The sequence below is a fragment of the Bos grunniens genome, chromosome 21, assembly GCF_055505025.1.
Source record: "Bos grunniens cultivar Pamir isolate PY7600 chromosome 21, Bosgru_T2T1.0, whole genome shotgun sequence".
Classification (NCBI taxonomy): Eukaryota; Metazoa; Chordata; class Mammalia; order Artiodactyla; family Bovidae; genus Bos; species Bos grunniens.
In genome coordinates, this window is record NC_141185.1 from 15,327,996 (window position 1) to 15,342,920 (window position 14,925).

The window sequence follows — 14,925 nt, forward strand, 5'->3', positions numbered from 1 at the left end:
CATCAAATATTTGGTATTCAGATTTTTCATATTCAGAGAAAGAATTTTATTCTCTCTGTACCTAAAAGGATAATTTTCAGAGGTACTTTTCCTTTCACAGTTAATACAGTGTATTGCTTTAATTTATTTCTTAGTTCCCAGAAGACCATGTCTGTGTTTAGCTGTGTCTGTGAAGCCGGGCAAGAGGATGCGGCTCGAAGTCAGAATTCCTCCTCTGCACCCATCAGGCGAGCATTATTTTCATAGCGTCTTTTGGGCTATATGGATTCACAAAATGATTGGTAACAAAATCTAGAATATACTGCTACTGTTTTGTGAACTTGAGCTTACTGTTTTATTTGAGGGACTGTGACATATTCTAGGTAGATTTATAAATGAGATGTAATGAAAAGTTTTATTAAATATTTCATAAATAGATTTTTGTCTTTATCTGCTAGTTTTATCAATTTAAAATTATTCAGTCTTCATAACTTATAAAAATATATCATCCTGAATTTCTAAGATTCTCTTTTACTTAGTTTTGAACATGTTTACTTTTAACAGAATTTTTATTTTCCATTAGTTTCCCATACAGCAAAATGGGATGTTTGACAGCTCAAATTTAAAGTTTATCAGGCTTGATGCAATTAAAGTTTTCCAATAATTTCTTTACTCCATTATCTCTTAGACCAGCTATGAAGCTTGGAAAAATTTTTTGAGTTACAAAGTATTTCTTCTGTATTAGAAAAGTATCTTGTTTGGAATATGTGGTTCTTATATTTAATATGTGTAGGAGAAATAAGTAATGGCAGTGGAATAAGTTTGTATCTTCATTAGGAATCTTATATCTCTAGAATTCAGTAATTTGTAATTAGGGACTAGAATAATGTATTGTCATCAGCTATATTCTTAATAGTGTTATTTGTAACTTTTTTTTTTTTTGGCTGTTTGTAACCTGCCGGGCGGTCTTAGTTCTCCAACCAGAGATTGAACCTAGACTCTTGGCACTCGAGTCCTAATTCCCTGCAACATAATTTCTGTGTTCCTTATTGGTAGAAATATTGAAGAGAAGCACATCAGTGCTTTTACTAAACATTCTGATGATTACATGTGAACTTGTTGGTATTCTTGGGAATCAGATAGTCCAGATCACATCCTTTGTTGTGATCACATCCTTTGTTGTATCAGGAAACTAAAGTACCACCTTGTATGTTTTCAAAAGTAGTGTGGTCTTGGCCCAGCAATTAGGAAACTTATTGATTGCATTGTATTGCCTTCCTGTTTTATTAGATGGTTTATAATAGAATAGGATGCTGATGATTGTTGTTTAACCTTGATGGAAGAAGGGCCTGAGAATTCAGGTGATCTTGATTCCAGGTCCCCTCCGGCAGACCTACCTACGCTCAGAACAGAATGGTTAAACGTTTATTAAATATGGAGGTTAATTCTTCCATATTTCACTTTGGATGAATTTTACCCAGGCTTTTTCTGCTAAAATTCGCTATTTTTTGGCATCAGTTTCCAAACCTAACATATAGTGACCAGAGTAGAATTGTGTAGCCTAATCTAATGAAGAAAAGGAAGTGTGGTCCTTCTTAAAATTATTGAGTTTCTTTTGTCTGTCTCTTTTCTGGTGCTAAAATTTCCTTCTTCAGTGTTTTGTGGGATATATACATCTTTGTGATAGATGTTTCTTGGAGGAAAGTTTGATTTGCACATTTTTTATTTGATGCTAACACAAGAAAGAGAAGTAGCAAAAATCTGATATTTGACTGGAATCTGCTGAATGTTGCTGCTGTTGCAATGAGATACCTTTAGTCTTTAGAGAGATAGGAATTGTTCTGATTAACAGTTTTGGGGGAAAAGGCAGCCTGTTATTTTTCAAGTTAGGAATTAAAATGTCAAAAATAAAATGAAGCTTTGTTTTAAAACTGAAATTATATTCAGAAGTTATGCCCTAAATAGTTTCTGAGGGAAAATGGTTTTTCCAGTAGTCATGTATGGATATGAGAGTTGGACTATAAAGAAAGCTGAGTGCTTAAAAAAAAAAAAAAAGAAAGCTGAGTGCTGAAGAATTGATGCTTTTGAAGTGTGGTGTTGGAGAAGACTCTTGAGAGTCCCTTGGACTGCAAGGAGATCCAACCAGTCCATCCTAAAGGAGATCAGTCCTGGGTGTTCATTGGTAGGACTGATGTTGAAGCTGAAACTCCAGTACTTTGGCCACCTGATGCAAAGAACTGACTCATTTGTAAAGACCCTGATGCTGGGAAAGATTGAGGGCAGGAGGAGAAGGGCATGACAGAGGATGAGATGGTTGGATGGCATCACCGACTCAATGGACATGGCTTTGGGTGGACTCCGGGAGTTGGTGATGGACAGGGAGGCCTGGTGTGCTACATGTTCATGGGGTCGCAAAGAGTCGGACATGACTGAGCGACTGAACTGAACTGAGGTAAAATGTCTAGGCTTGTTTAAGGGTGGGAACAATAGAATTCTTAAAATGGTAAATCAAATCCTGTCCCTTCTAGCTTTTGGCTCACTTTTATTATTGCTTAGGTGTTGATACGTTAGATGTCTTAAAGATTCAAATGTGTATTCGGTCCATGCTTTGTCTTATGCAACCAATACTGATTGAGCATCTGCTGTGTATCTAGCACTCTGCTAAGTAATTTGTATGTGTGATCACTTATAAACCAGATTGGTGTTACTCATCAGTCTTCTGGTGATTTTACTCTTACCTGTTCTTCACGGGGCCGTATATCCTCATTCAGTTGAGGTTCCTGACAGATAGGACCCAAGCTCTTAACAACCAATTGCATTGAATATTCCAGGCTCTCTGGCCAGAACTCTCTTGTAAACCCTGCTTTGGTCTCCTGTTGTGGTAAGCTGTGCTATACAAGATAGAAACCTCAGAAATGTCTCCTTTTTCCTTTCTTCTCCAAGATGCAGAGCATGCCCTAAAGAACTCTTCATGCTTCCTTTTTCTGTCTTCCCAGGTCTCTTCAGCTTCTTAGGGTGAGAGCTCCTCCCAAGTTGGAGACAGCTTTTTCTGTCTAGATGGCTAGCTCTGTCTTTCTGTGGCCAACCACTTAACAGCAGCAAGATACATAGTTTCTAGACCGTTCGTCACCCTGAATTTATCTTCTGGGTATATCTCAGTTTATGCTTTGTCAGACATGGCAGCCTGAAACATTCCAGATGTCTTTCCATGATTAGTTCAGAATGGATTCTTTTTGTCTTTGTGCTGGCGGTGGATCTTTCCAACCCAAAGATTGAACCCAGGTCTCCTGCATTGCAACCAGATTCTTACTGTCTGAGCCACGAGGAAAGCCCTTAATCTGGTGTATGTGCTCGCACGTATGCGTGCGTGTGTGCGTATGGTCTTTGTTGCTGCTCACGGGCTCTCTAGTTGCGGTCAGCAGGGGCTACGCTTACGTGTGTGGGCTGCTTATTGCAGTGGCTTCTCTAGTTGTGGAGCATGGGCTCTAGGTGCCCAGGCTTCAGTAGTTGTGGCTCATGGGCTTAGTTGCTGCACAGCATGTGGGATCTTTCTGGACCAGGAATAGAACCTGTGTCCACTGCATTGCAGGGGGATTCTTTACCACTGAGCCACCAGGGAAGCCTGTGGTTACTGTATATTTAATGCAATCTAAAAATACATTAGTATGTAGTTTTTCATGGTACAGTAACTCACTGAACTTGTGATTTATTTATTGTTTTTTGATTTTAAACTTGTGTTTTAATTGAAGGATACTGCTTTACAGAATTGTGTTAGTTTCTGCCTAACATCAACTTGAATCAGCCATAGGTATACATATGTCCCCTCCCTTCCATCTCCCTCCCCATCCCACCCCTCTAGGTTGTTACAGAGCCCCAGTCTGAGTTCCCTGAGTCATACAGCAAATTCCATTGGCTATCTGTTTTACATATGGTAATGAAAGTTTCCGTGTTGCTGCCTCTGTACAGCCCATCCTCTCCTTCCTCCCCCCACCCCGTGTCCGTAAGTCTATTCTCTATGTCTGTGTCTCCACTGCTGCCCTGCAAATAATTTCATCAGTACCACCTTTCTGGATTCCACATATATGGATTAATATACAATATTTATTTTTCTCTTTCTGACTTAACTCACTCTGTATAATAGGCTCTAGGTTCATCATACTCAAATGTGTTCTTAGAACTGACTCAAATGTGTTCCTTTTTATGGCTGACTAATATTCCATTGTATGTACGTATCACAGCCTCTGTATCCGTTCATCTGTCATTGGGCATCTAGGTTGCTTCCATGTTCTAGCTATTGGAAATAGTGCTGCAGTGAACATTGGGGTGCACGTTTCTTTTTCAGTTTTGGCTTCCTCAGGGTGTATGCCTAGTAGTAGGATTGCTGGGTCCATATGGTAGTTTTATTCCTAATTTTCTAAGGAATCTCCACACTGTTCTCCATAGTGGCTGTGTCAATTTACATTCCCACCAACAGTGCAAGAGGGTTCCCATTTCTCCACACCGTCTCTAGCATTTGTTGTTTGTAGATTTTTTGATGTTGGCCATTCTGACTGGTGTAAGGTGATATCTCATTGTAGTTTTGATTTGCATTTCTCTAGTAATGAATAATGTTTAGCATCTTTTCAGCTGTTTATTAGCCATCTGTATGTCTTCTTTGGAGAAATGTCTGCTTAGGTCTTTTTCCTACTTTTTGATTGGGTTGTTTGGGTTTTTGATATGATAAGATTGGGTTTCTTTTCCTAAAATTATTAGTCAAGAGGGTAATGAACAGTATCTAGAATGCTGGGAGTCATTTAAGGAATGTTAGAACCATCAATAAAGCCAAATGAGACGTCTTAACCTACTTGATCTCTTTTAAAGTAGATCCCTAAATTGCCCTCATTGTCTATGGCTTCAATAATGGTTTACATCTTTTGTTGACCTTATTTTCCTGTGTCAGGTTTCAGAGTTCGTAGCTAATGGAGTGGAGAAATTTTGTGGCTATTTTACTGTCATAGTGGACTAATCCTGTGTACCATTATTTTTTCACAGGAATGAAATTATGATGAGAAATCTTGTAAGGTGATACACCTGGTCACCTTATTTTCACCCATCCCTACATTTCTCAGATCATGAAATTATGGTTTCCCCCTTGACAGACACACACACTTACTTGATAGGTTTTTTTGTTTTTTTTTTTAAAACACGGTTTCTTTATGTGCTTCATTTACAGGGGAAACTTGCTCCATTTTCCGAGTACTCAAGACGACGAGGAGAAGGGAAAGTTCGAAGGTGACCAAGGGACCAGGCAGAGTCAACAGCCCATGAAGCCCAGTAGTCCTGTCAAAGAGCCTGCTGCTCCTATCTCCCAGCAGATGGCCACACAGGAGCCATCCAGTCCTCAAGGGGAAGCAATGGAGATAGATACGCCAGAAGGCCAGAAAGGAGCATGGAGTACCAGTCAGGAGAAACCTAGTAAGGCCTTGATCGAAAGGCCCAGCCAAAATAACGTAGGGATCCAGACTATAGAACATTCCCTGTGGGTCCCAGAAACTGTTTCAGCAGCAACTCAGACTGTACAGAATGTGTGTGAACAAGGGACCAGTACAGTGGACCAGAACTCTGGAAGACAAGACGCCACAGTTCAGACGGAGAAGGGGACTGGTGAGAGAGCAGTCAGTGCTCCTGGGGATGATACAGAGTCGCTCCACAGCCAGGTGAGAGCACACGTAGGGTACCTCAGGGGCCCTGTTCTCACCTTTCTGGATTCCCAGAGGATTTAAGTTGTGCTGCTTCTACTTAACAATAATTCTTGACCGTTTTATACAGACCAGTGGTTAAAAGACAAAAACAGTTTATCCAGGATAAGAGACAGGGTGGTGGAAATTATGAGTAGCTATAGCCAAAGACTATTCCTGCAGTCTTTGGTGCTAGAGTTTGTCAAGTAGGTCTTTACGGGATGAGAAAGCCGGGAGTGTAGTTTGGGTCCTGTGGTATTTTTCTACATTCAGTCTTCTGCCATTTTTCATTCTCCTTTATAACCATCAGAGCCAGTTGCTTCTCCCCCAAGTTGATTTCACTGTGGTTCCCGGAAGGAGTAGAAGAAGTGTGAAGGATAGTGTATCACAGTATTGGAAACAGCAGTAACAGGGAAAGTTCCCAGGTAACCAGGGACTGCAGAAAGCAGCTAAGAGTACATACAGTGGGAGCAAAAGTTTTGGGGCTGATGAATGTGAGACTGCAGGAACAGGTTTTTAGAAATAGAGTAGGGGTGTGTAGGAACTCGTGAAAATTGAGGGGGTAAGTTCATAAAATTTCATTAGTAACCATGGTTAAATCGCCTTTTCAGTAGAGCATCATCACTTGAAATCTGCCTAGGAAAGCTTTACTAGTGAGGTACCTCTCATTTGAATGGTCCAGGTTGTTTGTTTTATAAAAATAATGTAGTTCCTATTTATTGAACACCTACAGTATATCAGCACTGTGCTCAAGACAACCCATGAGGTTGGTATTGTTATTCCCATTTCACAGGTAAAGAAACCAAGCTGAAGAGAGGTTAAGTAACTTGCCCAAGATTTTGCCATCAGTAGGTGGCAGAACTGGAATTTGAACTCAGCATATCTGACTTCAGAAGCGGTATTCTTTTCATTATGCTATGTTGCTTTTCTATTTTTTAATCATAGCTTGTGTAGTCTTGTTCTGTTTATCTGTGCCTCTCCAAAAATTCTGTTTATATTAGCCTTTTATACTAACACTCTGAGACCTAAGACCTTATCAATTCATACAGATTCAAAATAACATAGCCTTTTGGAGCTGTAGCACATCAGAGCCTATTTTGCAGCTGTTTATTTTACCCTTAAAGTGCTTATATTCTGCCACATAATAATTTGGTTTCTCTGCCTTTATAACAAGGGTTAAAACTTGTATCTCAAAGACAGCAATCACATGAGTGCCACTAGACTGTGTCTTTCTTTACTTCCTCAGATTCTCCCTCTGTCAGCTAGGGAAATAATTCCTGCTCCTGTGTCGTGACAGTGAGGAGCCAGTGAGTGAGCCAGAACGTTAGTTAAGGCCCAGGCTTTGGAGTCAGACGTCATCTAGATGTCTTGAAAGTTGAATGAGATGAAGTTTGCAAAGCCCTTAGTGCTGGGTGTGGCACACAGTAAATGCTCAGTATATAGCTGCTGCTACAACCTATTGATTATTGTTTTAAATACCACTACTGCAGCTGTTCGCAACACAACCATTACTTACGCTATACTACTGCTATGTCATGCAGCGTGAAACAGCACATTTAAAAGCTTGTTCCTCCTGCCAAGCAAAGAAAAGTGCTCGAAAGTGAATAGTGAATGGGTACAGAGTTTCAGTTGGGAAAGATAAAAAGTTATGGAGAAATGGATACAGTGATGTTTGTGAAAGTGTGAATGTACATAATGCTACAAACTGTCTATTTAAAAGTGGTTAAAGTCAGTAATTTTTATATTAAGTATATTTTACCACAATAAAAAAATATAGATGATGGGTACTGTAACAGAAATTGGGATTGGTATGCCATCTTTTGAAGAGTGATTAGAAAATGATAAGGCTGTATGGACATCTTCTGAATGTTGGTGCTTTTTTTATCTCCTGCAGTCTGGGTAGGATTCAGGTCAGTCTCAGAGAAAAGCATAGGCAGCCTACCTTTGACATTCCTTAAATTTCCATTTGCGTGTCAGGTGGGCCTGGAGCCAGGTTTTCTGTGAAGTGAAAGTGTGGCTTTATTTTCATTTTATCTTCCCTTAATTATAACAAGATCCTCAAGTTACGTATCTTTACAGAAACTTTTCAGAATATTATTTGAAGAGAGTAAGCATAACTTTCTTTTTATCCGCCTTCTTTCCCTTCTCTTCTTTCTTACTCTATCAGACTCTATGTTTATTTAGGTATTTCTCTTGATGTGATCATTTACCTGGCTGTTGTAATGGAAGACTACAGGGAGGCTTTTGGCTGCATTTTAAGGATATACGTAAAGCACACCAAAAGCTTTTAGACTTCTGTGATCGAGGGTCTAATCACCGTGTGTGCAGCTAGCAGGTCCAGGCTGCTGTGGTTCTTATGCAGGGGCACCCTGGTGACTGGTGTGTGACAGACCAGTACCTTGACCATTCATTAACCAGAGTTGTTTGTATGGACAGAATTATTTTAAGGAATTGGTTGAGTAAGTTTCCATGCACTTTATTTGTATAATTTTCATAGATATTTCACCCTAACATGAAGTTGGACTGGGAATTCTTCAGGTAAATTACTTTAGGTAAAATATTGCCACACTGCAATGAAAAACCAGGCTCGCCCTTATGTGGTGGTGCATATAACTCTCCTGAAAGACACTTGATGCTGACACTGACCTTGACACTGATTGCAGAAAGTAGTATCAGTCTACTGTAGGGGAAATCGGGTGGGAGAAAAAAGCATGCATTTCCTTTCACAGTTATAGAGCTGTGGGGCAGAAGGGGTGGGGTTGTGGATGTGGATAAATGTGATACAGATGTTATGAGAAAACATGTATGTAATAGTTGTCATAAAAATGTAGGGTCTCATTTAAACTATGTAGCTGACTATTCTTTATGATACAACTAGATACAAAATCCTAATTTGCTAATGTCCTCTATTTGTGGACACTAGCTCAACTCTTTAGTTACAGTCTATTATTTGGAATACATTAAATATTTCATACTTAATTCTAGGAGAAATCAATGTGTCTTGCTCCAGGAATAAATATACCATAGTTTTCACTTACTAATGCAGGAAAAACAGACTACACTGAGATTTTCAGATCTTATTCTGTTTTATATAAAGTTCTAAAGAATGCCTTCCTTTTATTTGAAGACCTCTTGCAAGTGTAAATTGTATGCTGATAAGTCAGCAACAGAATCAGAAGGATTACAATCTCTAACGTGCTTTTAGGGGATCAAAATTTCACTTAAAAATCCTAGATATAAGTGCTAGATGTTATGATTTTGATTTAGACTGAAATAGGTTTTTAGGTGAAACCGATATAAACTCCTCTCACTAGACAGCTGGCCCATGTCTAGTGTTAGCCATAAGTGAATAGAAACAGAGCAGCTGGAAAATCCCATCACACGAGATTCATGGACCCTCTGAACAGTGCTCGTCGTGAAGAAGTTGACTTGTGAGCCTGCCAGTTTGCCGTGAGACTCAGGCCTGTGCTCTCTGTTTTCTGTCGTAGGGGGAGGAAGAGTTTGATATGCCTCAGCCCCCGCACGGCCACGTCTTGCATCGCCACATGAGAACAATCCGTGAGGTCCGCACACTTGTCACTCGTGTCATCACAGACGTGTATTACGTGGATGGAACAGAAGTAGAAAGAAAAGTAACTGAGGTAATACATACTTGGGTCTATGTGGCAGATTTCTTTCAATAGAAAAATTACCTGGTTTTCCGCCTCCATCCCTCTTCCCTGTGTAGCTAGCTGCTAACGCTTCGTTTTCCTTCCTCCTCCTGTGAAAAAGATATAAGAACTGGGTTAGAGTTCTGTTTTTCCCAACCATGGGTTTGCTGTCTGATCTTTGGTCAGTCATTTAACCAGTCCCATTATGCTTTCCATATGTATAGAGAACAAAGTGGTAAATCTGTCATGTATAAAGATTTTATGTGTTATTTTTAATCCTTGAAACTAATGAAGTTTAGAATCTCCTGCTTAGCAGCATGTATTTTCTCATTGTTTCTTACTGTTTTCTCACGTTACCATTTTTTACTCATTGATCTTGGTCTCCATCCATGTGTGGTTATGAGCCTGTTAGTAGGAAGTATACCTTTATTTTTTAGTAGAATTCACTATGAACTCATTCCCAGTGTCAGCAGAATATTGATGTTTATTGACTGATACAGTGGACAGTGTTGTATGCTGACTTTGTTTAGATCTAACAGTGGCTGAGGTTAGATTTTCTAGAATTAAAGATCTGGCACTTTTTTTCTTGGTATATATGTTAATATCCGGTACATATGTTAACGTTTTTATTTAATTGCTTAGTCATGTTTGACTCTTGTGCAACCACACGGACTGTAGCCTGCTAGGCTCCTCTGTCCATGAAATTTCCCAGGCAAGAATACTGGAGTGGGTTGCCATTTCCTTCCCCAGGGGGTCTTCCTGATCCAGGAATTGAACCCATCTGCATTGGTAGGTGGATTTTTTTTTTACCACTAAGCTACCAGGGAAGCCCACGTATGTTAATATCTTGGTACATACGATGATAAAATATTATGTTTTACTCTTTCAGTATTCATCTATGTGATGCACGGGGTCTTTGTTGCCGCTCGTGGGCTTTCTCTGGTTGCGGCATGTGGAGGCTGCTCTTTGGTGTGGTGGTTTCTCTTATTGCAGAGCGTGGGCTCTAGGGCGTGCGGGCTTCAGTAGGTGCAGCTTAAGGGCTCTACAGTGTGGCCTCAGGTGTGGCTTGCAGGCTTTGTTGCTCTGTAGCCTGTGGGATCCTTCAGGATCAGGGTTGGAACCTATGTCCCCTGCACTGGCAGGTGGATTCTTAACCCCTGGAACACTGGGGAAGTTCCTCCAGGAACCATTTTACTGATTGACAAGAGGCATAGCTATTTTATTCCTTAGTCAAGCACTTTTCTTTAATTCTGGCAGCTAGCCATATAGGAGATTGTTCTCTGGGAGAATTAAACTGGTAAATAGTTTAAGTGGAACATATTATTGCTGCTGTTCATTAATGGGCCATTATGGCTCTCATGTCAAAGTGTTTAATTTTAGTTTGAGAAATTGTCTTATATTCTTTATTATACACCAGATGCCAAAAATATTTCTTTTAAAATGCTGGTTTACCTTCAATTTTTAAAAAATTTATTTTAAATGAAACAAAGATGAATGTTTTTAATGATAAAAGGTACAATTTCACAAAGAAGATAGACATCATAAACCATTAGACACTTTTACAACAAAGAAAGACACGTAAAGCGAATATCAGAAGAAGTACAAGGGAAGAGAGATGTATAATCACAGATATATTGACATGTCTCTGAGAGTATTTTATCAAGTGCAAAAAAATAAGAATAAGAGCATCTTTAATGTCAATAATTTAAATATATATTTAATTTATATTAAGCATATCCTACAGAAATATATTTAAAATTTTGTATCTCATGCATTGTTATTAGATGTCCATAGGACATTTAGAAAAATTGGCAAGAAGATAAACATTACTAAGTTTCAGAAAATAGAATTCTTTTGTGTGTGTGTGTTTCAGGTATACATATACACATATGTTATTTTTGAAATTATTTTCCATTATAGGTTATTACAGGATACTGACTAGGTTCTCTGTACTATACAGTAAACCTTTGTTGCTTGTTGTAGATCTATTTTTTTAATTTGAAATCTAGCATTCTAGTCATACTAAATCAAACAAGTGGAATCAAAATGTCATAAAGTTTTTAGTTAGGCAAAAATTCATACATTTTGTAAAATATATATATTACATATATGTATACAAAAGCTGCTGTGCTTGATAAAGGCTTGAGAAAGAACATCAAAAAAAGAAGATGGAGAAATTGGAAAACATAAACTGAATGAAATGAGAGCACTAAATATGAAATAGAAAAAGTGAAACAAACTAGATAAAAGTAAAAGATCCTCATATAGTCCAGTTGTTTTTAAACATGGCTGCTCATTAGAAATATATCTGGACCTCTGGCCAATAAAAAAAAGCAATACCTGGATATTTGTAGTTTTCAAAAAATTTCAAGGTAATTCTGATATGCATATGGGTTTTAAAAAGTGATTACAGGTTTTTCTATTAAATGGTAGTTTAGGTGATACAGAATTACATAATTTTTCTGTTGACCAATCATGATACAGTGATATGAGGTGAGTAATAGTTACATAATCACAATAGTAAAAGATGTTTATTATTTTTCACAATCAAAAGATAATTATAAAAAATATAATTACAGTTGAAAGCCATAATGGGAACATGCTGCTGCTACTAAGTCACTTCAGTCATGTCCAACTCTTTGCGACCCCATAGACAGCAGCCCACCAGGCTGCCCGTCCCTGGGATTCTCCAGGCAAGAACACTGGAGTGGGTTGCCATTTCCTTCTCCAATGCATGAAAGTGAAAAGTGAAAGTGAAGTCGGTCAGTCGTGTCTGACTCTTAGCGACCCCATGGACTGCAGCCTACCAGGCTCCTCCGTCCATGGGATTTTCCAGGCAAGAGTACTGGAGTGGGGTGCCATTGCCTTCTCCAATGGGAACATGATTAACTGTAAATATAATTACATACAATTTGGGGGGGAGGTCAAGCAGAAGTGATGTGGTAAGTGGAAATGCATACATGCACATGTTTTCATCTGCTCAGCCAGTCTATGTCTTTTGGTTGGTGCATTTAATCCATTTACATTTAAGGTAATTATCAATATGTATGATCCTATTACTGTTTTCTTAATTGTTTGGGGTTTATTTTCTGTAGGTCTTTTCCTTCTCTTGTGTTTCTTGCCTAGAGAAGTTCCTTTAGCATTTGTTATAAAGCTGGTTTGGTGGTGCTGGATTCTCTTAACTTTGCTTGTCTGGAAAGCTTTTGATTTTTTCATCAAATCTGAAAGAGAGTCTTGCTGGGTAGAGTCTTCTTGGTTGTAGGTTTTTCCCCTTCATCACTTTAAATATATCATACCTTTCCCCTCTGGCTTGTAGAGTTTCTGTTTAGAAACCAGCTGATAGCCTGGTGGGAGGTCGCTTGTATGTTATTTGTCATTTTTCCATTGTTGCTTTTAATATTTATCTCTGTCTTTAATTTTTGTCCATTTGATTACTGTGTGTCTCAGTGTGTTTCTCCTTGGGTTTATCCTGCTTGGGACTCTGTGCTTCTTGGACTTGGTTTGTTTGTTTCCTTTCCCATGTTTGGGAAGTTTCCATCTATTATTTCCTCAAATATTTTCCTCTGGTCCTTTCTTTCTCTTCTCCTTCTGGGACCTGTATAATGCGAATATTGGTTCATTGAATGTTGTCCCAGAGGTCTCTTAGGCTCTCTTCACTGCTTTTCATTCCTTTTTCTATATTCTATTCTGTGGCAGTCATTTCCACCTTTCTGTCCTCCAGATCATTTATCTGTTCTTCTGCCTTAGTTATTCTGCTATTGATTCCTTCTGGTGTATTATTTTCTGTTTGTTTTTTCTTTAGTTCTTCTAGATCTTTAGGCTTCCCTGGTGGCTCAGATGGTAAAGCGTCTCTGCCTACAATGTGGGAGCCTCGGGTTCGATCCCTGGGTCGGGAAGATCCCCTGGAGAAGGAAATGGCAACCCACTCCAGTACTCTTCCCTGGAAAATTCCATGGATGGAGGAGCCTGGTGGGCTACAGTCCATGGGGTTGCAAAGAGTTGGACACAACTGAGCGACTTCACTTTCTTTCTAGGTCTTTGGTAAACATTTCTTGCATCTCTTCAATCTTTGCCTCCATTCTTTTTCTGAGATCCTGAATCATATTCACTATCATTATTCTGAGTTCTTTTTCTGGAGCATTGCCTATCTCCACTTCATTTGTTTTTCTGGGGTTTTACCTTGTCCCTTCATCTGGGACATAACTTTCTGCTTTTTCATGCTGATTAACTTTCTGTAATGTGGTTTTGTTTTACTCGCTGTGTGATTGTGGTGGTTCTTGCCTTTCTGTCTGTCCTCTGATGGCGGAGGCTAAGAGGCCTGTGTAAGCTTCCTGATGGGAGGGACTGGTGGTTGGAACACTTGAGTCTTGCTCTGGTGGGCAGGGCCTTGTTCAGTAAAGCTTTAATCCAGTTATCTGCTGATGGGTGGGGTTGAGTTTCCTCCCTGATAGATGTTTGTCCTGAGGTGACCCAGCCTTGGACTCTATGGTAGGGTTAATGGCGACCTCCAAGGGGGTTTATGCCAAAGGAGACCTTCCCAGACAGCTGCTGCCAGTCCCCCCTGTCCCTGTGGTGAGCCCCCTGCTGACCCTGCCTCCATAGGAGACCCCGCCACACCACCAGGTAGTTCTGGTTCAGTTTGGGCTCACTGCTCCTTTGCTCTGAGCCTTGATGCACACAAGGGTTTGTTTGTGCTCTCTAAGGCTGGCGTCTCTGTTCCTCCAGTCCTGTGGAAGTCTTTATAATCAAATCCCACTGGCCTTCAAGGTCAGATTCCCTGGGGTTTCCCAGTCCCTTTGTTGGATCCCCAGGCTGGGAAGCCTGACGTGGGGTTCAGAAATTTCACAACAGTGGGAGAACTTCTTTGGTATTACCTTTCTCCAGTCTGTGGGTCACCTACCCGGTAGGTATGAGGTTTGATTTTATCGTGAGTGTGTACCACCCCCCCCGCCGTCTCACTGCGGCTTCGTCATTGTCTTTGGGTGTGGGGTGTCTTTTTTGGTGGGTTCCAGCGTCCTCCTGTCGATGGTTGTTCAACAGCTAGTTGTGATTTTGGTGCTCTCGCAGGAGATGAGTGCATGTTCCTCTACTCCACCATCTTGAACTGGAACGCTACTTTCAATTTTATGTTTACAAAATTTTTTTCAGTGTTATTACTATTTTGGAGAAATTACGAACTTAGCAGCTTTACAGAAAAACAGTTTGCTTTCATGACAAGTTTTTGTAACTGTTGTAGTCTACACTGAAGTCTGTGCCAGGTGCTATTTTAAGTGTCGCACATATTACTTCATTATTTCATTTATGATGATTTGTAAAGTATATATCTGGAAACAGTAGGCTTATTAGATATTCTGAGAGGGAAAAAAATTCCATGGTCATAAATATTAAGTTTGAGAAAACACCAAGAACTGTAACCATGCCTTCCCCCATTGTGGGAATTCACAGTGCATATTACATTAAAGACCTTAAGAAGTCTTAGAGTAAAGATATTTATTTTATTGTGTAACCCAGAACTTCCCAAACTTATTTGACCATTGAACATTTTTTACAGTAATGTTTATTATATCCCTGTGTTACAT

At 39.5% G+C, this 14,925-nt stretch overlaps 1 protein-coding gene across 12 annotated transcripts in view; it reads left to right on the forward strand.

The window, feature by feature from the left end:
- The window catches only part of TP53BP1 (tumor protein p53 binding protein 1), a 90,516-nt gene that overhangs the window by 59,306 nt on the left and 16,285 nt on the right, over nt 1-14,925 (forward strand). For 9 of the 12 annotated variants that reach the window (XM_086363280.1, XM_086363278.1, XM_086363284.1 and 6 more), the window contains 3 exons: nt 135-227; nt 5,192-5,675; nt 9,185-9,337. In XM_086363280.1, coding sequence (XP_086219406.1) covers nt 135-227; nt 5,192-5,675; nt 9,185-9,337 — 730 coding nt within the window. The remainder of the gene's footprint in view (nt 1-134; nt 228-5,191; nt 5,676-9,184; nt 9,338-14,925) is intronic. The other 3 variants (XM_086363281.1, XM_086363287.1, XM_086363286.1) reach the window with 1 other exon arrangement.